We start from the raw sequence: 20341 nt of genomic DNA, 5'->3' as shown, positions 1-20341 counted from the left end.
TTTCGGCTTAGTCCTTTTATTAATCCAGGGTCGCCACAGCAGAATGAACCGCCAACTTATCCAGCACATTTTTACACAGCGGATGCCCTTCCAGCTGCAACCCATCACTGGGAATAATAAACTCATTAATCTTCATTAATTTTAGACATGGCATATCTCGTATGATGTACAATAAAGGCACGTAAAAAAAGAAGTCATTTATACAGTATATGAAAAGTGTTTTTAAACTAAACATAGATTTTTATTTGGTTTGCACATGTACTTGCTGAATTATTTCAAAGAATAAATTGCAATATTTCAAATAGAATTAATTAAATGAATAAAACTACATTATTTCATTTACCAGAAATAAAAATATAACATTACACTGAATTCATTATTTTTTTTTGTGTGCCACCCCAAGATTTGGTGCGGCCTCTTCTGGCCACCCCTAAGAAAATTTTCTGGGGGCGCCACTGAGAAGATCAGCTAGAAAACCAGTTGTTCAGGTTGTCTCGATCATGCATCCTGAGCCCCCCTCTTTGCCCTATACTTTACCTTCTCCACCAGTGCAGCTCACTCACATTTCACACCGAATGTTTAAGTTTTTAATATGGATGCTCCACTACAAGGAAAATTGTCTTCGCATCAACTCATGACCAGGCAAGAGTCTTGGTGAAGCTTTTATTGTCTTGAATTTATAATGATTTGAGTATTTAGGCAAAGGGTGCAGAAGTGTCCGTGGGATCCTGTAGACAGGATACCCCATTGCAGGTTGAGTCTCTGAGCTCTGCATCAGGATTTATATGCTGCAATGTATTTCTACATGGTCAGGTATTCCTCTTTAACTCTTAAATGTATCTTTGAGTAATTGATGTTGTACAATCTTGATTGGCTTATTTTGTTTAATTATGTGAACTGCAATGGAAAATCTTTTCCTGACAAATAAATGTAAAATTCTTGTTTAACTCTAATATCTCCTGAAATCATTTAAATCTAGTAGACTGTTTATGCTGATGTTTCCGCAGCCTACGACCAGGATTAGTCATCTATTTAGGCGCAATGGATGGAGCATGGGCACAGCATTGGAGACCTGTTGATTTCTGACAATCACTGATGATATAATCTAGGGGCTAAATCAAACTTTCTTTAAGTATGAGCAAGCATGGGGCGGCCTTCTATTACTTGAAGGAAATTAGCATATCTGCTAAGAATCGGAACTGGAGAAGATGTGTCCGTGAGCAGATGAAACTGGCCAGCATACTGACTCTAAGCGACTTTGAGTAAACAATTAAACATTAATTGAATATAAGGATTTATTAGGTTAATCAATCTAAATTAGACCTAATCACAACCTATAAGGTAATCAGCTTAAATCTAAATCTAAAATTATTATAAATTGGAGTCAGATTAAAATTTAGAGCTAGAAACAAATTAAAATAAATTATAACGAACAAAAATATTTCTTTTCACATGTGCTAAACACACAGTTAACCTTCACCCATGCTGTTAGCTCTGTCATGGGACTAATAGATGGACTCTTACATGTGTGTGTATTTATATAGTTTATAACCATAATAGTTCTACAGTTTCTTCTATTTCACTTGTTGATTTCTATTTTATTGCATATTTTATTTAAATAGTGTATTTATTTTGTTAAAGAGCCCATATTATGGTTTTTTGAAAATGCCCTTCCATGTAGTGTTTAACAGCTCTAAGTGAAGTGAAATATGCAGCTAAGGCTTAAATCTGTAAGTGTACAGTGTTTAAAACTGTTGATTCATCTATAAAAGAGTCGACTCATAGTGCTTCAAATGAGTCGTCTTGATAACGAGTCATTAGATGTTTCATGATGTTGTATCTACGAAACACAAGTAGTTGCGTGCGCAAACCCGGGAGATTTGAAACCTGCGGCCTCGCCCACTAACACAGAAAAAAAGCCACACACACACACGCGCGTGCCGGTCGAATGTGATGTCACACTGTGCAGATGGATATTATTGAGTCTCCACCCAAAGATGAAACCTCAGCATTAGCCCAGCCTTGAGCAGTTTAAGTGCTTCTGGAAACTTCATGCTTTAGACTGGGTGTATATTACATGCTTAATATTCAATTTTTAGACTGTGTGTGTGTGTGTGTGTGTGTGTGTGTGTGTAGGCCTATTATTATTTAAAATAAAATTTTTAAATAAAATTGATTATATTATGTACAAAATATTATTCTTTATAATTATATCCAGTTCCCCTAAAACTTTGCTTAAATACCATATACATTTATTAAATAAATAAAACCAAAAAGTAAATAAATAAGTTTTCAGGACATATCAAATTTCAGCACAACACTAACTAACTAGTCTCACTCACACACACACACTTGTACACACTCTCACTAACACACTCACTCTTGTACATGCTCTCTCTCTCACACACCTACATTCTATCTCAATTCAATTCAGAAATACTTTTTTTAGCATGACTGTAAATGATACAATGTTGCCAACACAAACACATAGACATCTCACAGACACATGTACATGCTCTCACTCACAAATATAAGCCCTTTCTCTCACACACACACTTCTACATGCTTTCTCATAAACATGTACTGGCTCTCTCTCTTACACACACTACTACATGCTGTCTTTCACTCACACACACACACACACACACACAAACAAATGTGCATTTGATACTTGTTTATATAATTGTATGTGCTCATTAGGCTTACGATAGGTGGTTGCATTGTAATTATTTGGTCATGAAGGTATTAATTGTTTTAAATTGTTTTTCAGCTAATAATGTTTGTGATGTTATACATGCTACAAAAGGCTTTTGAAGCTGACAAGACGTGGAGCAACCATGACCAGAGCGTTCCAGAGAGAAGGTGTCTCTCAAAATGCAGTGGCCCAGCTCGCTGCAATTGCAGAGCTGTACTTTGCTAACAGGGAGCAATTTAACAGAATCAGCTTCACACCAGGAAAATGAACAGAGTTCGCTCAAAAGTGTAGAGACCTCATTTTTGGAGATTTTTGCATAAAGGTTGTATCAATGAAAAGGAAGAGTTCTTTTGTATGTTTCTTTGTTCAATAATGCTCCGGTTTACTGTTGGTAAAATGTAGAAGATAAAACCTACAGCACAATAAGCTTAGCTTATAATGCCCAAAAAAAAAAAAAAATTCCGACTAAATTCATTAATTTTCTTTTCAGCTTAGTCCCTTTATTAGTCTGGAGTTGCTATAATGGAATAACCCAAGAGCTTATCCAGCACCATCCATGTTTTACACAACAGATGCCCTTCCAGCTGCAATGCATCACTGGGAAACATCCAAACACACACATATATATATATTTGAGCCTACTCAATTTACCTGTACCACATGTCTTTGGATTTGTGGAGGAAACCAGAGAACCCAGAGGACACCCACACAAACACAGGGAGAACATGCAAACTCAACACAGAAATGCCACCTGACCTAGCTGAGGCTCAAACCAACGACTTTCTTACTGTGAGGCGAACGTTCTACCCTCAGCGCCACCACATTGCTGGCAATTTAATTGTTATTCTAAAATGTTTTTTTTCAGCCTACTGTTTGAAAGATAATGAAAAAAATATTTGCCACAAAAATAGTTAAATTGCAGAGCTAAGACTTAAAATATGTATACATTTTAGAAAAAAAATGTATATGGTGGCTGCATGGTGGTGCAGTGGGTAGCATATTTGCCTCCCAGCAAGAAGGTCACTAGTTCGAGCCTAAGCTGGGTCAGTTGGTGTTTCTGTGTGGAGTTTGCATGTTCTCCCCATGTTCGTGTGGGTTTCCTCTGGGTGCTCTGGTTTCCCTGACAAATCCAAAAACTTGTGATCAAGACGGCGGAAGGGCCACAGCACTTTAGAGTCATGCACACCAATCAGGTAAAAACCTTTCGACTATGCATGAGCTCAGAAAATGTGATGAAGGAACGCCCAGAATTCAGGTGCTTCAAATGTGACGAAAGGGGACATTTCGCAAGGACCTGTACAGCTGTGTCGGGCCCGGATTGTAAATTGGCCCTGATACCTGCAGGGAGCTTGTCACGCTGAGTTGGCTTTGTCCGCTCGATTGACCAACGCGTACGCCTTGTTTTATCCTTGCACGCCTAACTTCGCTTGTGAAAGCGCTTGTGGGGTTTCTGTAGTGTAGTGGTCATCACGTTCGCCTAACACGCGAAAGGTCCTCGGTTCGAAACCGAGCAGAAACAGTGCTCTTCTTTTGGCGAGAAAATAATAGCATCCACTGGCGCACCAGCAATGATCGTCGACAGGCACCCAATCAAAAAGGGTTATCTGCTTGATTTGCCTGAAGGTTTCCGTAGTGTAGTGGTTATCACGTTCGCCTCACACGCGAAAGGTCCCCAGTTCGAAACTGGGCGGAAACAACCTCTGGCTTTTATGACAATTGTCAAATCAGGCTTCTGTTGAGTACTGACGTTCACTGAAATCATTCTTTCTGCAGAGCGGTGTGAGTCTAGAAGTTTGAATTCAGCTCAGTGTTTACCGCCCCTCGTGGTGTCGCAAACTTGCATAGAATCTGATTTCTTTTAGCTTTGTGTTGTGCATGAGCAGGTGGCCAGTGCGTTTGCTGGCCCTTCACGGTGCAGACCGTACAAGACAGCTCTATAAAAAAAGACTATAAATACTTGAAGCAGCACGGGCCTATTGGTTTCCGTAGTGTAGTGTTTATCATGTTTGCATTACACGCTAAAGGTCTCCTGTTCGAAACTGGGTGGAAGCATACAATTAGCGGACACTTTTGTCCAAAGCGACATACAATAGTGGAGGAATTCAACAAGACGAGGCAATGCATACGAAAAAGGGCTATTTATTCCAAGTAATTTGTTTGTGCTCAGAGAATTTAGTGCTGGAGTAGGAGTTTCGTTTTCTTTAGAGAGAGGGATTTTCACCGGGGTTCGGGTGTACTCTGAAGAGATGGGTGTTAGCTGTCGTTTGAAGGACACCAGTGTATCCGTAATCCGAGTGGGAATGGAAAGGTGATTCCACCAGCGTAGAACATTGAATGAAAACATTGTGGAAAGTGACTTTGCGTCTCTCTGCGCTGGCACCACAAGACAGCGCTCTCACCCTAACCGGAGGCTCCTGTGGTTATCACGATGGCTTTACAAGCGGAGGGTCTCCTGTTAGAAACTGGGCGGAAACATTCAGATTTGCTTTTACGCACATTCTCAATTGGCTCTCTGCTCACTGGATGATCCACGATACAAGGGCATGGATCTGTCAAATGTCATGACTTGACGTTGTATGAGGATTTGACGAAAAAAATGCCCTGCAAACCTTAAAAAGCAACGCCATCCCTGGACAATTCTTTTGATCCCCTTTCAGTGCACTTGCATTAAAGCCCACGTGATGCGGCACTTTGTCAGTGTTACTGTATCATTCGGACATGGGGGCAGAGAGTTAAAGACTTCAGCCTGAGCGCACTGCCGCAGGCTCGGTTTGTCAGAAGTGGGATTCGAACCCACACCTCCAGGGGAGACTGCAACCTGAACGCAGCGCCTTAGACCGCTCGGCCATCCTGACATGCAAGCTTGGCAGGAGCTGTCTCCTGGGAGCCGCACCGCAGTACCGTGACATGGAATCTGATGTTTCACAGCTTGCCCAGCTTCGGCTGTCCAGCTCATTGGCGCAGCAGGCAGCTAAGCTGTGCTCGCCTCCTGGGGCTGCGCCTAGTTTCAATAGCCAACACTTGACAGCTGTCATTGCTTACGGCCACACCACCCTGAGGGGGCTATAGAGCAAACAGGAAGTGAGTTGGCAGCAGTAAGGAGAGAAAGGCTCTCCCCATTTTGTTTGTCTACCTTTTTGTTTATTGACCTTGAGTGTTTTTGTTTGTTTGTTTTCTTTTTGTCTTTAAAAACCACCTAACAGCAGCATTTTGCTGACTGAAGGGTGGTTATGTAGTGTGTTTTATTTTTAATCATGGACAGATTCCCCGGCAACGACATGGAAATGGAGGGACTTGCAAGAGAGGATAAAGAAAATGGGCTGTATAATAGACGAAGAGATAAAGAAAATGGACTTGGCAACAGACAAAGAGATAAATGAAATGAAGAGCCCGGCCAACGAAGAGGTGAGAAAGGTAAGGATAAGCAAGAGGTACAAAGAAGAGTATGCACAAAGGAAGCAACAGTAACTGAAGAAGTAAAAAATGTAAAAGATGCAAGAAGATTTGATATAACCAAAGCAGTCCCGGAGCTGATTGGAGAAGGAAGAATTCTGGCGGTGAGACCCAAACAAACAAAGGGAGTATGAAGTAACAATGGAGACTGAAGATGACACCGAAATTTTAATAGACAATGGATTGACAATTAAAGGAGTGAAATCTGAAGTACGGAGGTTACAAAACAGAGACTATGTTGTTTCGTTCAAGCATCTGCCTGTTTACCTAGCAGATGAAGAAATTTTAAGCAAGCTAGAGAGATGGGGAGTTTTCCCCATATCTAAAATTAAAAGAAGATTGTATCCTGGCACAAACATAGAAGATGGAACAAGGTTTGTAAAAAACAGATTTCCGGAAGAGATGGTCTCCTTACCATACTGTACCAAAATCGAGACGGCGGAAGGGCCACAGCACTTTAGAGTCATGCACACCAATCAGGTAAAAACCTGTCGACTATGCATGAGCTCAGAAAATGTGATGAAGGAACGCCCAGAATTCAGGTGCTTCAAATGTGACGAAAGGGGACATTTCGCAAGGACCTGTACAGCTGTGTCGGGCCCGGATTGTAAATTGGCCCTGATACCTGCAGGGAGCTTGTCACGCTGAGTTGGCTTTGTCCGCTCGATTGACCAACGCGTACGCCTTGTTTTATCCTTGCACGCCTAACTTCGCTGATGAAAGCACTAGTGGGGTTTCTGTAGTGTAGTGGTCATCACGTTTGCCTAACACGCAAAAGGTCCTCGGTTCGAAACCGAGCAGAAACAGTGCTCTTCTTTTGGCGAGAAAATAATAGCATCCACTGCTGCACCCGCAATGATCGTCGACAGGCACCCAATCAAAAAGGGTTATCTGCTTGATTTGCCTGAAGGTTTCCGTAGTGTAGTGGTTATCATGTTCGCCTCACACGCGAAAGGTCCCCAGTTCGAAACTGGGCGGAAACATCCTCTGGCTTTTATGACAATTGTCAAATCAGGCTTCTGTTGAGTACTGACGTTCACTGAAATCATTCTTTCTGCAGAGCGGTGTGAGTCTAGAAGTTTGAATTCAGCTCAGTGTTTACCGCCCCTCGTGGTGTCGCAAACTTGCGTAGAATCTGATTTCTTTTAGCTTTGTGTTGTGCATGAGCAGGTGGCCAGTGCGTTTGCTGGCCCTTCACGGTGCAGACCGTACAAGACAGCTCTATAAAAAAAGACTATAAATACTTGAAGCAGCACGGGCCTATTGGTTTCCGTAGTGTAGTGTTTATCATGTTTGCATTACACGCTAAAGGTCTTCTGTTCGAAACTGGGTGGAAGCATACAATTAGCGGACACTTTTGTCCAAAGCGACATACAATAGTGGAGGTATTCAACAAGACGAGGCAATGCATACGAAAAAGGGCTATTTATTCCAAGTAATTTGTTTGTGCTCAGAGAATTTAGTGCTGGAGTAGGAGTTTCGTTTTCTTTAGAGAGAGGGATATTCACCGGGGTTCGGGTGTACTCTGAAGAGATGGGTGTTAGCTGTCGTTTGAAGGACACCAGTGTACAAAACAGAGACTATGTTGTTTCGTTCAAGCATCTGCCTGTTTACCTAGCAGATGAAGAAATTTTAAGCAAGCTAGAGAGATGGGGAGTTTCCCCCATATCTAAAATTAAAAGAAGATTGTATCCTGGCACAAACATAGAAGATGGAACAAGGTTTGTAAAAAACAGATTTCCGGAAGAGATGGTCTCCTTACCATACAGTACCAAAATCGAGACGGCGGAAGGGCCACAGCACTTTAGAGTCATGCACACCAATCAGGTAAAAACCTGTCGACTATGCATGAGCTCAGAAAATGTGATGAAGGAACGCCCAGAATTCAGGTGCTTCAAATGTGACGAAAGGGGACATTTCGCAAGGACCTGTACAGCTGTGTCGGGCCCGGATTGTAAATTGGCCCTGATACCTGCAGGGAGCTTGTCACGCTGAGTTGGCTTTGTCCGCTCGATTGACCAACGCGTACGCCTTGTTTTATCCTTGCACGCCTAACTTCGCTGGTGAAAGCGCTTGTGGGGTTTCTGTAGTGTAGTGGTCATCACGTTCGCCTAACACGCGAAAGGTCCTCGGTTCGAAACCGAGCAGAAGCAGTGCTCTTCTTTTGGCGAGAAAATAATAGCATCCACTGCCGCACCAGCAATGATCGTCGACAGGCACCCAATCAAAAAGGGTTATCTGCTTGATTTGCCTGAAGGTTTCCGTAGTGTAGTGGTTATCACGTTCGCCTCACACGCGAAAGGTCCCCAGTTTGAAACTGGGTGGAAACAACTTCTGGCTTTTATGACAATTGTCAAATCAGGCTTCTGTTGAGTACTGACGTTCACTGAAAACATTCTTTCTACAGAGCGGTGTGAGGCTAGAAGTTTGAATTCAGCTCAGTGTTTACCGCCCCTCGCGGTGTCGCAAACTTGCGTAGAATCTGATTTCTTTTAGCTTTGTGTTGTGCATGAGCAGGTGGCCAGTGCGTTTGCTGGCCTTTCACGGTGCAGACCGTACAAGACAGCTCTATAAAAAAAGACTATAAATACTTGAAGCAGCACGGGCCTATTGGTTTCCGTAGTGTAGTGTTTATCATGTTTGCATTACACGCTAAAGGTCTCCTGTTCGAAACTGGGCGGAAGCATACAATTAGCGGACACTTTTGTCCAAAGCGACATACAATAGTGGAGGTATTCAACAAGACGAGGCAATGCATACGAAAAAGGGCTATTTATTCCAAGTAATTTGTTTGTGCTCAGAGAATTTAGTGCTGGAGTAGGAGTTTCGTTTTCTTTAGAGAGAGGGATATTCACCGGGGTTCGGGTGTACTCTGAAGAGATGGGTGTTAGCTGTCGTTTGAAGGACACCAGTGTATCCGTAATCCGAGTGGGAATGGGAAGGTGATTCCACCAGCGTAGAACATTGAATGAAAACATTGTGGAAAGTGACTTTGCGTCTCTCTGCGCTGGCACCACAAGACAGCGCTCTCACCCTAACCGGAGGCTCCTGTGGTTATCACGATGGCTTTACAAGCGGAGGGTCTCCTGTTAGAAACTGGGCGGAAACATTCAGATTTGCTTTTACGCACATTCTCAATTGGCTCTCTGCTCACTGGATGATCCACGATACAAGGGCATGGATCTGTCAAATGTCATGACTTGACGTTGTATGAGGATTTGACGAAAAAAATGCCCTGCAAACCTTAAAAAGCAACGCCATCCCTGGACAATTCTTTTGATCCCCTTTCAGTGCACTTGCATTAAAGCCCACGTGATGCGGCACTTTGTCAGTGTTACTGTATCATTCGGACATGGGGGCAGAGAGTTAAAGACTTCAGCCTGAGCGCACTGCCGCAGGCTCGGTTTGTCAGAAGTGGGATTCGAACCCACGCCTCCAGGGGAGACTGCGACCTGAACGCAGCGCCTAGTTTCAATAGCCAACACTTGACAGCTGTCATTGCTTACGGCCACACCACCCTGAGGGGGCTATAGAGCAAACAGGAAGTGAGTTGGCAGCAGTAAGGAGAGAAAGGCTCTCCCCATTTTGTTTGTCTACCTTTTTGTTTATTGACCTTGAGTGTTTTTTATATTTATGTTTATATTATTCTTCTGTTCCTAAGGTACGCCTGTGATATAAGAGTCATTCGCCTACTGCGTGAGCGTGGACTAGGCAACAGACCCACAAGGGTCATCAAACAACTGAAAGAAAACCACAGTGATGAGTGGCTCCAGCGTCTAGCCCGCTACACCACTCAGTGTGTGGATTTCCTCAGTGGACCTGGGGTGTTGCTGATCACCTTCCAGGAGCCCCCAGCACCTACAGTTGTGCCAAGCTGCAAGTGGCTCCTCACTGTCTACAGCCAGGACATCTTGACAAGGTTGAATGAAATCCATGCCAGGATAACATCGACCCATGGGTCCATCTTGAAGATGGATTCAACTAAAAAGGTTGATGGATATTCATCAATTTATAATTTCTTTATTATATTCCAGCATTGGTAAAAACCCTTTGTGTAGTCTGCTTGATCTGACGATACTCCATGGTTCTTCTCTTGTCTAATCTAGATCACAAAAAAGCTGGCTGGGACAGCAAGAAGAACAGGACTTTGGCTCACCTCTGTTGGCAATGAGTTTGGTCAGGTGCTGATAAGTGTGCTCACTGCCCAGGAAGGAGCAGGACTGGACAGGATGGTGGATGGGCTGGTCAGAAGATACCAGGAGTCTGGTGTGGATCCACCTGCTGTTTTTTATGTGGACTGTGGGTGCTGCACTGATGTGGGTGAGACCAAACTCAAAGCCAGGTTTAGAGGATGGCCGGAGTTGACTGTGAAATTGGACATCTGGCACTTTATGCGCAGGATTGCTGTGGGATGTACAACTGATGCTCATCAACTGTATCCCATCTTCATGTCACAGATCTCTGCGTGCATTTTTGAATGGGATGCGGCTGATGTTTCTTTGCTACGCCAAGCAAAGCGAGTACTGTTGATGTCCCAAGGTTGGCCTGCGTTGACAGATGCTGATGTCAACAAGCATCTCACCAGGGAGGAGCTGGCTCTCCATTGCCGGAGGAGGACCCGTGGGGAGGAGACTACCATCCTTCTACTTGAACAGCTTCTTACTGAGCTCATGAGCAACAAGGGCAATGACTCGCTTGGCGTTCCTCTTTTAGACAAGGAAAGGATGGGGCACATCTGGAGTGTCCAAAAAAAGCATATAAAATGCATTCAGGACCCCCCTGGTGTCGTGCTCTATACTGAAACGGGGAGCATAACCAAGGGAGATGTTCTGCTATGGACCTACAGATGTGCCAGGGGCTCCACGTCTCTCGAGTCATTTCATTTACACCTCAATCGTTTCATCCCAGGTATGATTCTGCACAAACATTGTGTAAAAACGCATTAAATGTCTTTGTGTGTTTGTTTTTTAATTAAGTCCTAAACATTGTTTTTAATATTTACAGGGTACAGCGCAAATAGTCTGAACTTTCAGATTTATTTGCTGGAGGGACTAAACAGGTGGAACCAGGACCGGGAGGCTGCTTCCTTGGCATCTGAACCATCAGCTTTACGCAGCTACACAGGAGAACTTGTTCACTGTGTAAACTGCAACTTTGAAAAGCTGTTTGGGAGAAAAGTGGTGCCCAACTTTTGTCCGCCTGCACGTTACACTGGTAAGAGATTTTGCTATTGTTAATAAACCTGCAATTTCTGTGTTCTCTCCATCTACTGTATCCAGTTTGATAAAGTAGGTCAATGTTCATGAGCTTTGTGCTGTGAAATCTTTGCTTGTCTTTAAATATTTGTAAGAAACAAATGTATTGTTTCATGACTATTTACTGAAGTAAAGCAAGATACAAAGTTATCATTACATTATTATTACATGTCATTATCAAACATAATGCTACAAGCTTTGAGGGAAATTTATTTGTACATTTCTCTGTCTTCGTTGTATTTCCATTGCATTTCATTAGATGTTTTGTCCAGAATATTTATTATGTTTTGGATCTCTGATTAAAATGTATGTTTTTGTTTGTTTCTTCCTTGACGTTGAGCTTTTAAAACTACTTGCTACTTCAACACCCAATCAAACATGGCTCTTAAAATTTGTTTATTTATGTTTCATTTATTTTTTTTCAGGTGAGCTCATTGGAGTGCAGTATCTGTTCCAGCAGACTGGTCAGGCACTGCAGAACATGAACCCAGACTGTGAGCAGACTGCTGAGCTCATTGAGGATCTCAATGTGGATGAGCGAGAAGAAGATGAGGGCTTCTGTGACATCAGTGAGGATCACTCTATTGTTGATCCGGAGGCTGCTCTGTCACCATCCTCCTCCACATTGAGATCGGGTTCCTCCACTGCAGTCACCAGCAGTGTCGCTTCTTTGCCAGTCTCCACATGCCCTGCACTGATCCCTGACCCACCTGTGCAGCCTGAAGAACCAATTTCACCTGTGCCCTTAGAGCCAGAAGAGGCTACGGAAGATGATGACGAAGACAATGATGATGAAGACGATGATGATGGTGATGAAGAGACTGTAAGTCCCACTAATTTCTGTCTTTACAGTGATCTAGAATAATTTTAAAATAAAGTGTAAAGTCAAACACGCATCAGGTTTATTTCCGTAGTGCAGCTTCAACATGATAACAGAAACAATTATGGAATTATGCATTGAAAAATTTAATATGCTAATTTATTTTGTTGTGCTTTCATTAGGCTGTTGACTACCAAAATATTCCGGGCTTCCAGCATGTGGACAGGCTGGCTGAATATCTGGTTGAGCTTCGGACCCACAAAAGCCTCAGCCTCACCAACCAGGAGGCCAACGAGATCATTGGTCTTTGGCAAAGCCTGCATGACCAAGACAAGAAGCGGGTGGTGTATGCAGCTCGACACCAGAAGCGACTGCTGAGTGGGCGATTTAAAACACCCAAGAAGCCCACTCACACCCCTGGCGTGGAGAGCACTACCAGATGTGTGCTCGGTGCAAGCAGTGCTCCTGCTCAGTGGCCTGACTGTTGCCGTCTTGTGGAAACCATCTTTATTAGGCTTTGTACCATCCACCCTAGTCCCAAGCGAAAAGGCAAGGGAACCCTTTCAAGATGGTCTCTGATCCTGCAAGACTACCGCAGGATTAGGCAACTCATACTGGGCAACAGCTTGGTAATGGGAGGTACATCCATGCAGCTGGTTGAGGTAAACCAGAATACCCTGATTCAGTGGTTTAATAACAGACAGAAGAAACAGGAGCTGTCTGTGCTGCTTCAGGGTATTCAGTTGCCTCAACACCTCCCAGAAGCCCAGGAGCCTCTCCCAGTTGCCAAAAGTCTTCGGACAGAGCCAGACCAACCAGGAGAGCAGCACCAGTATGTGTTGCCAGAGAGCACAGCAGGTCAGGCAAGGCAGAGGCAGACATCTGTTGGACGACCCCCACTCAGACCCAAGGCACCAGTACAGACCCAGGTCATATTTACACCACCAGCACCTGGAGCATCGCTGCAGATGGTACCCAACATATACATCCCAGCTACACCAGGGTACCAGGGTATGCCGATGTTTCAGGGTGTACCAATGTTCCAGGCTGTGCCAATGGTCCAGGGAATCCCTATGGCCCAGGGTATCCCGATGATGCAAGGAGTGCAGATGGCCAGGGGTATCCCAGTGGTGCAGGGGATGCCACTCAGACAGCCACCACTTCAGCCAACAATGTCCAGTACCAGCTCACAGCCTGCTGCATCACCATCTACATCTGGAGCCATTCCCAAAAGACCGTACCGTAGAACTGTTCAAGCGTGTGTTCTGTTCTGTTCAAAAGTGTGGGCAGTTCAAAACAAATGCCACAGGCCATAGCCAACTCAGTGGCAGGGTGTACTGCCCACAGACTGAAACTTTGACTAAAGAAGAGTGGCTAGAGGAAATGAAAAGGACCAATCCAAAATAATGTGTTTGTTTGTTTGTGTATGTATATAGTGTAATAGTTCTTCAGTTTATTCAATTTCACTTGCTGTTAGTTTATATTTTTATTTAACATTTTCTTTAAATAGTGTATTTATTTTGTTGACATTTTATTTAACTTTTATATTATTTATGTGTGTGTGTGTGTGTGTATAGTGTTTACAGTTTATAACCATAATAATTCAATTTATTCTATTTCACTTTTTTTCACTTATTTTTGCACATTTTACTTTTTAATAATTTATTTTGTTTACATTTTATTTAACTTATTTATTATTTATATATGTGTGTGTATTTATATAGTTTATAACCATAATAGTTCTACAGTTTATTCTATTTCATTTGTTGTTGGTTTCTATTTTATTGCGCATTTTATTTAAATAGTGTATTTATTTTGTTAACATTTTATTTAATGTATTATTTATATATGTGTGTGTGTGTACAGAGTGTATACAGTTTACAACCATAATAGTTCTTCAATTTATACTATTTCACTTGTTGGTTTCTATTTTATTTCACATTTTATAAAAATAATTTATTTTGTTAACATTTTATTTAACTGTTTATTATTTATGTGTATGTCTATAGTTTATACACTTTATAACCATAATAGTTCTTCAATTACCTTGTTTGATTCTGTTTTATTACTTTTTATTTAAAGTTTATTTATTTTGTTGACATTTTATTTAACTTATTTATTATTTATATGTTATAAATTATATGTGTGTGTATGTATAAAGTGTATACAGGTTACAACCATAATAGTTAAATTTATTCTATTTCACTTATTGTTGGTTTCTAAATTTATTTAACATTTTATTTAATTTGTTAATTTTGTATTTATTCTGTTAATATTTAACATTTAATTTTTAAGAATTTTTATTCCATGTTCATTACTGTTTTGTTGACCATTGTTAAATAAATATTGCATTAATAAATGTCCTTGACTTTTAAGTCCACTTTGTGTCTGTTTCTGTTTGTATTTAACGTTTTATTAACATTGTTTATTTATATTGTTAATACTGTATTATTAATAACTAATTTATTATTTTTACATTTTCTACTCTATATTCATTACTGTTCTGTTGACAATTGTTAGATAAATAATGCATATATAAATAACTGACTACTTGACTTTTAATTCCATATACACTATGCACACTATATACACACACACACATATATATATATATATATATATATATATATATATATATATATATATATATATATATATGTGTGTATATATGTGTGTGTGTGTGTGTGTGTGTGTGTACACTATATACTCTATGACATTTCTATAGATCATTTGTACATCAAAATACAGAACAATAATAACCATAAGCATAACAATGCTACAACAACTACTAAATAGTGACACATTCAAGTTAGTATGCTTTATTTTTCATGAAAGAATGTCAAAAAACACAAGAATAAAGCGCTTAGGCAGATTTTATTTACCTTGGAGCATTACACATTTAAACAGTTAGTTTATTGAGTAATAATTAACCAATAAGTTCCTAGAACTCTCGCCTGCCACGCGGGAGACCCGGGTTCGATTCCCGGCTAATGCAAATCCTCTTTTGTGTTGCTACTCTTCCAGCTCTGGGTAACAGCCTTGCATCAATCACACCCCACTAGGAGAGCAGTATGAGCATATCAGCATTGGTGGTTCAGTGGTAGAATTCTCACCTCCCATGCGGGAGACCCGAGTCCGATTCCCGGCCAATGCAATTCCTTTTTTGTGGTGCTACTCTTCCAGCACTGGGTAACAGCCTTGCAGCGATCATACCCAACTAGGACAGCAGTATGAGCATATCAGCATTGGTGGTTCAGTGGTAGAATTCTCGCCTGCCACGCGGGAGACCCGGGTTCAATTCCCGGCTAATGCAAATCCTCTTTTGTGTTGCTACTCTTCCAGCTCTGGGTAACAGCCTTGCAGCAATCACAACCCACTAGGACAGCAACATGAGCATATCAGCATTAATGGTTCAGTGGTAGAATTCTCGCCTCCCACGCGACTGACCCGGGTCCGATTCCTGGCCAATGCAATTCTTGTTTTGTGTTGCTAATCCAACAGCTCTGGGTAACAGCCTTGCAGCAATCACACCCCACTAGGACACTTGTATAAGCATATCAGCATTGGTGGTTCAGTGGTAGAACTCTCGCTTGCCACGCGGGAGACCCGGGTTCGATTCCCGGCTAATGCAAATCCTCTTTTGTGTTGCTACTCTTCCAGCTCTGGGTAACAGCCTTGCATCAATCACACCCCACTAGGAGAGCAGTATGAGCATATCAGCATTGGTGGTTCAGTGGTAGAATTCTCACCTCCCATGCGGGAGACCCGAGTCCGATTCCCGGCCAATGCAATTCCTTTTTTGTGGTGCTACTCTTCCAGCACTGGGTAACAGCCTTGCAGCGATCATACCCAACTAGGACAGCAGTATGAGCATATCAGCATTGGTGGTTCAGTGGTAGAATTCTCGCCTGCCACGCGGGAGACCCGGGTTCAATTCTCGGCTAATGCAAATCCTCTTTTGTGTTGCTACTCTTCCAGCTCTGGGTAACAGCCTTGCAGCAATCACACCCCACTAGTACAACTTTATTATTATAACAGCATTGGTGGTTCAGTGGTAGAATTCTTGCCTGCCACGCGGTAGACCCGGGTCCAATTCCCGGCCAATGCAACTTCTTTTTGTGTTGCTACTCTTCCAGCTCTGGGTAACAGCCTTGCAGCAATCACAACCCACTAGGACAGCAGTATGAGCATATCAGCATTGGTGGTTTAGTGGTAGAATTCTCGCCTCCCACATGGGAGACCTGGGTCTGATTCCCAGCCAATACAATTCCTGTTTTGTGTAGTTAATCTTCCAGCTCCGGGTAACAGCCTTGCAGCAATCACACCCCACTAGGACAGTTGTTTGAGCATATCAGCATTGGTGGTTCAGTGGTAGACTTCTTGCCTGCCACGCGGTAGACCTGGGTCTGATTCCCGGCCAATGCAATTTCATTTTTGTGTTGCTACTCTTCAAGCTCTGGGTAACAGCCTTGCAGCAATCACACCCCACTAGGACAACTTTATTATTATAACAGCATTGGTGGTTCAGTGGTAGAATTCTTGCCTGCCACGCGGTAGACCCGGGTCCAATTCCCGGCCAATGCAATTTCTTTTTGTGTTGCTACTCTTCCAGCTCTGGGTAACAGCCTTGCAGCAATCACAACCCACTAGGACAGCAGCATGAGCATATCAGCATTAATGGTTCAGTGGTAGAATTCTCGACTCCCACATGGGAGACCTGGGTCTGATTCCCAGCCAATGCAATTCCTGTTTTGTGTAGTTAATCTTCCAGCTCCGGGTAACAGCCTTGCAGCAATCACACCCCACTAGGACAGTTGTTTGAGCATATCAGCATTGGTGGTTCAGTGGTAGACTTCTTGCCTGCCACGCGGTAGACCTGGGTCTGATTCCCGGCCAATGCAATTTCATTTTTGTGTTGCTACTCTTCCAGCTCTGGGTAACAGCCTTGCAGCAATCACAACCCACTAGGACAGCTGCATGAGCATATCAGCATTAATGGTTCAGTGGTAGAATCCTTGCCTCCCACGCGAGAGACCCGGGTCCGATTCTTGGCCAATGCAATTCTTGTTTTGTGTTGCTAATCCCTGCAAACCCTGAATTCTCGCCTGCCACGCAGGAGACCTGGGTCTGATTCCCGGCCAATGCAATTTCATTTTTGTGTTGCTACTCTTCCAGCTCTGAGTAACAGCCTTGCAGCAATCACAACCCACTAGGACAGCAACATGAGCATATCAGCATTAATGGTTCAGTGGTAGAATTCTCGCCTCCCACACGGGAGACCTGGGTCTGATTCCCGGCCAATGAAATTCCTGTTTTGTGTAGTTAATCTTCCAGCTCCGGGTAACAGCCTTGCAGCGATCACACCCAACTAGGACAGCAGTATGAGCATATCAGCATTGGTGGTTCAGTGGTAGAATTCTCGCCTGCCACGCGGGAGACCCGGGTTCAATTCCTGGCTAATGCAAATCCTCTTTTGTGTTGCTACTCTTCCAGCTCTGGGTAACAGCCATGCAGCAATCACACCCCACTAGGACAACTTTATTATTATAACAGCATTGGTGGTTCAGTGGTAGAATTCTTGCCTGCCACGCGGTAGACCCGGGTCCAATTCCCGGCCAATGCAATTTCTTTTTGTGTTGCTACTCTTCCAGCTCTGGGTAACAGCCTTGCAGCAATCACAACCCACTAGGACAGCAGTATGAGCATATCAGCATTGGTGGTTTAGTGGTAGAATTCTCGCCTCCCACATGGGAGACCTGGGTCTGATTCCCAGCCAATGCAATTCCTCTTTTGTGTAGTTAATTTTCCAGCTCCGGGTAACAGCCTTGCAGCAATCACACCCCACTAGGACAGGTGTTTGAGCATATCAGCATTGGTGGTTCAGTGTTAGACTTCTTGCCTGCCACGCGGTAGACCTGGGTCTGATTCCCGGCCAATGCAATTTCATTTTTGTGTTGCTACTCTTCCAGCTCTGGGTAACAGCCTTGCAGCAATCACAACCCACTAGGACAGCAGCATGAGCATATCAGCATTAATGGTTCAGTGGTAGAATCCTTGCCTCCCACGCGAGAGACCCGGGTCCGATTCCTGGCCAATGCAATTCTTGTTTTGTGTTGCTAATCTTCCAGCTCTGGGTAACAGCCTTGCAGCAATCACACCCCACTAGGACAGCAGTATAAGCATATCAGCATTGGTGGTTCACTGGTAGAATTCTCGCCTGCCACGTGGGAGACCCTGGTCGGGTTCCTGGCCAATGCAAACCCTGTTTTGTGTTGCTACTCTTCCAGCTCTGGGTAACAGCCTCGCAGCAATCACACCCCACTAGGACAGTTGTATAAGCATATCAGCATTGGTGGTTCAGTGGTAGAATTCTCGCCTGCCACGCGGGAGACCTGGGTCCGATTCCCGGCCAATGCAAATCCTCTTTTGTGTTGCTACTCTTACAGCTCTGGGTAACAGCCTTGCAGCAATCACACCCCACTCGGACAACTTTATTATTATAACAGCATTGGTGGTTCAGTGGTAGAATTCTTGCCTCCCACACGGGAGACCTGGGTCTGATTCCCGGCCAATGAAATTCTTGTTTTGTGTAGATAATCTTCCAGCTCCGGGTAACAGCCTTGCAGCAATCACACCCCACTAGGACAGAATTTGAGTATATCAGCATTGGTGGTTCAGTGGTAGTATTCTTACCTGCCACGTGGTAGACCTGGGTCTGATTCCCGGCCAATGCAATGTCTTTTTTGTGTTGCTACTCTTCCAGCTCTGGGTAACAGCCTTGCAGCAATCACAACCCACTAGGACAGCAGCATGAGCATATCAGCATTGGTGGTTCAGTGGTAGAATTCTCGCCTCCCACGCGGGAGACCCGGGTCCGATTCCTGGCCAATGCAATTCTTGTTTTGTGTTGCTAATCTTCCAGCTCTGGGTAACAGCCTTGCAGCAATCACACCCCTCTAGGACAGCAGTATGAGCATATCAGCGTTGGTGGTTCACTGGTAGAATTCTCGCCTGCCGCGTGGGAGACCCTGGTCTGGTTCCTGGCCATTGCAAACCCTGTTTTGTGTAGCTTCTCTTCCAGCTCTGGGAAACAGCCTTGCAGCAATCACACACCACTAGGACAGTTGTAAAAGCATATCAGCATTGGTGGTTCAGTAATAGAATTCTCACCTGCCACGCGGGAGACCCGGGTCCGATTCCCGGCCAATGCAAATCCTCTTTTGTGTTGCTACTCTTACAGCTCTGGGTAACAGCCTTGCAGCAATCACACCCCACTAGGACAGCTGTATGAGCATATCAGCATTGGTGGTTTAGTGGTAGAATTCCCGCCTCCCACACAGGAGACTTGGGTCTGATTCCCAGCCAACACAGTTCCCTTTACGTGTTGCTTCTCTTCCAGCTCTGGTTAACATCTTTGCATCAATCACACCCCACTAGGAGAGCAGTATGAGCATATCAGCATTGGTGGTTCAGTGGTAGAATTCTCACCTCCCATGCGGGAGACCCGAGTCCGATTCCCGGCCAATGCAATTCCTTTTTTGTGGTGCTACTCTTCCAGCTCTGGGTAACAGCCTTGCAGCAATCACAACCCACTAGGACAGCAGCATGAGCATATCAGCATTAATGGTTCAGTGGTAGAATTCTTGCCTCCCACACGGGAGACCTGGGTCTGATTCCCGGCCAATGAAATTCCTGTTTTGTGTAGTTAATCTTCCAGCTCCGGGTAACAGCCTTGCAGCAATCACACCCCACTAGGACAGATTTTGAGCATATCAGCATTGGTGGTTCAGTGGTAGACTTCTTGCCTACCACGCGGTAGACCTGGGTCTGATTCCCGGCCAATGCAATGTCTTTTTTGTGTTGCTACTCTTCCAGCTCTGGGTAACAGCCTTGCAGCAATCACAACCCACTAGGACAGCAGCATGAGCATATCAGCATTTATGGTTCAGTGGTAGAATTCTCGCCTCCCACGCGGGAGACCCGGGTCCGATTCCTGGCCAATGCAATTCTTGTTTTGTGTTGCTAATCTTCCAGCTCTGGGTAACAGCCTTGCAGCAATCACACCCCTCTAGGACAGCAGTATGAGCATATCAGCGTTGGTGGTTCACTGGTAGAATT

At 43.7% G+C, this 20341-nt stretch overlaps 1 protein-coding gene and 16 non-coding genes across 17 annotated transcripts; 16 read left to right on the top strand and 1 right to left on the bottom strand.

Annotated features, from left to right (window-relative positions):
• Positions 1 to 592: 592 nt before the first annotated feature.
• LOC110439467 (uncharacterized) lies at positions 593 to 13539 on the top strand. Its single transcript, XM_073946750.1, has 6 exons — positions 593 to 642; positions 9810 to 10137; positions 10255 to 11056; positions 11153 to 11362; positions 11829 to 12226; positions 12406 to 13539. Exons 1-6 carry the CDS (start codon positions 593 to 595, stop codon positions 13537 to 13539), a joined length of 2922 nt encoding a protein of 973 aa, XP_073802851.1.
• Positions 4142 to 4214, top strand: trnav-aac (transfer RNA valine (anticodon AAC)). The gene has a single exon. It is a non-coding gene; the product is annotated as a tRNA-Val (tRNA).
• trnav-cac (transfer RNA valine (anticodon CAC)) lies at positions 4319 to 4391 on the top strand. Its single transcript has one exon. It is a non-coding gene; the product is annotated as a tRNA-Val (tRNA).
• trnal-cag (transfer RNA leucine (anticodon CAG)) lies at positions 5468 to 5550 on the bottom strand. Its single transcript has one exon. It is a non-coding gene; the product is annotated as a tRNA-Leu (tRNA).
• On the top strand, positions 6882 to 6954 carry trnav-aac (transfer RNA valine (anticodon AAC)). The gene has a single exon. It is a non-coding gene; the product is annotated as a tRNA-Val (tRNA).
• On the top strand, positions 7059 to 7131 carry trnav-cac (transfer RNA valine (anticodon CAC)). Its single transcript has one exon. It is a non-coding gene; the product is annotated as a tRNA-Val (tRNA).
• trnav-aac (transfer RNA valine (anticodon AAC)) lies at positions 8229 to 8301 on the top strand. Its single transcript has one exon. It is a non-coding gene; the product is annotated as a tRNA-Val (tRNA).
• On the top strand, positions 8406 to 8478 carry trnav-cac (transfer RNA valine (anticodon CAC)). Its single transcript has one exon. It is a non-coding gene; the product is annotated as a tRNA-Val (tRNA).
• A 1767-nt stretch (positions 13540 to 15306) lies between the features above and the next one.
• trnag-ccc (transfer RNA glycine (anticodon CCC)) lies at positions 15307 to 15377 on the top strand. Its single transcript has one exon. It is a non-coding gene; the product is annotated as a tRNA-Gly (tRNA).
• Positions 15378 to 15465: 88 nt separating this feature from the next.
• On the top strand, positions 15466 to 15536 carry trnag-gcc (transfer RNA glycine (anticodon GCC)). The gene has a single exon. It is a non-coding gene; the product is annotated as a tRNA-Gly (tRNA).
• A 247-nt stretch (positions 15537 to 15783) lies between these two features.
• Positions 15784 to 15854, top strand: trnag-gcc (transfer RNA glycine (anticodon GCC)). The gene has a single exon. It is a non-coding gene; the product is annotated as a tRNA-Gly (tRNA).
• Positions 15855 to 15942: 88 nt separating this feature from the next.
• trnag-ccc (transfer RNA glycine (anticodon CCC)) lies at positions 15943 to 16013 on the top strand. Its single transcript has one exon. It is a non-coding gene; the product is annotated as a tRNA-Gly (tRNA).
• Positions 16014 to 16101: 88 nt separating this feature from the next.
• trnag-gcc (transfer RNA glycine (anticodon GCC)) lies at positions 16102 to 16172 on the top strand. Its single transcript has one exon. It is a non-coding gene; the product is annotated as a tRNA-Gly (tRNA).
• Positions 16173 to 17616: 1444 nt separating this feature from the next.
• trnag-gcc (transfer RNA glycine (anticodon GCC)) lies at positions 17617 to 17687 on the top strand. Its single transcript has one exon. It is a non-coding gene; the product is annotated as a tRNA-Gly (tRNA).
• Positions 17688 to 18569: 882 nt separating this feature from the next.
• Positions 18570 to 18640, top strand: trnag-gcc (transfer RNA glycine (anticodon GCC)). Its single transcript has one exon. It is a non-coding gene; the product is annotated as a tRNA-Gly (tRNA).
• A 405-nt stretch (positions 18641 to 19045) lies between these two features.
• Positions 19046 to 19116, top strand: trnag-ccc (transfer RNA glycine (anticodon CCC)). Its single transcript has one exon. It is a non-coding gene; the product is annotated as a tRNA-Gly (tRNA).
• A 565-nt stretch (positions 19117 to 19681) lies between these two features.
• Positions 19682 to 19752, top strand: trnag-ccc (transfer RNA glycine (anticodon CCC)). Its single transcript has one exon. It is a non-coding gene; the product is annotated as a tRNA-Gly (tRNA).
• The last annotated feature ends 589 nt before the right edge of the window (positions 19753 to 20341 follow it).

Source organism: Danio rerio, chromosome 4, assembly GCF_049306965.1.
Source record: "Danio rerio strain Tuebingen ecotype United States chromosome 4, GRCz12tu, whole genome shotgun sequence".
NCBI lineage: Eukaryota > Metazoa > Chordata > Actinopteri > Cypriniformes > Danionidae > Danio > Danio rerio.
This window is presented reverse-complemented; position numbering and strand designations above follow the sequence as displayed.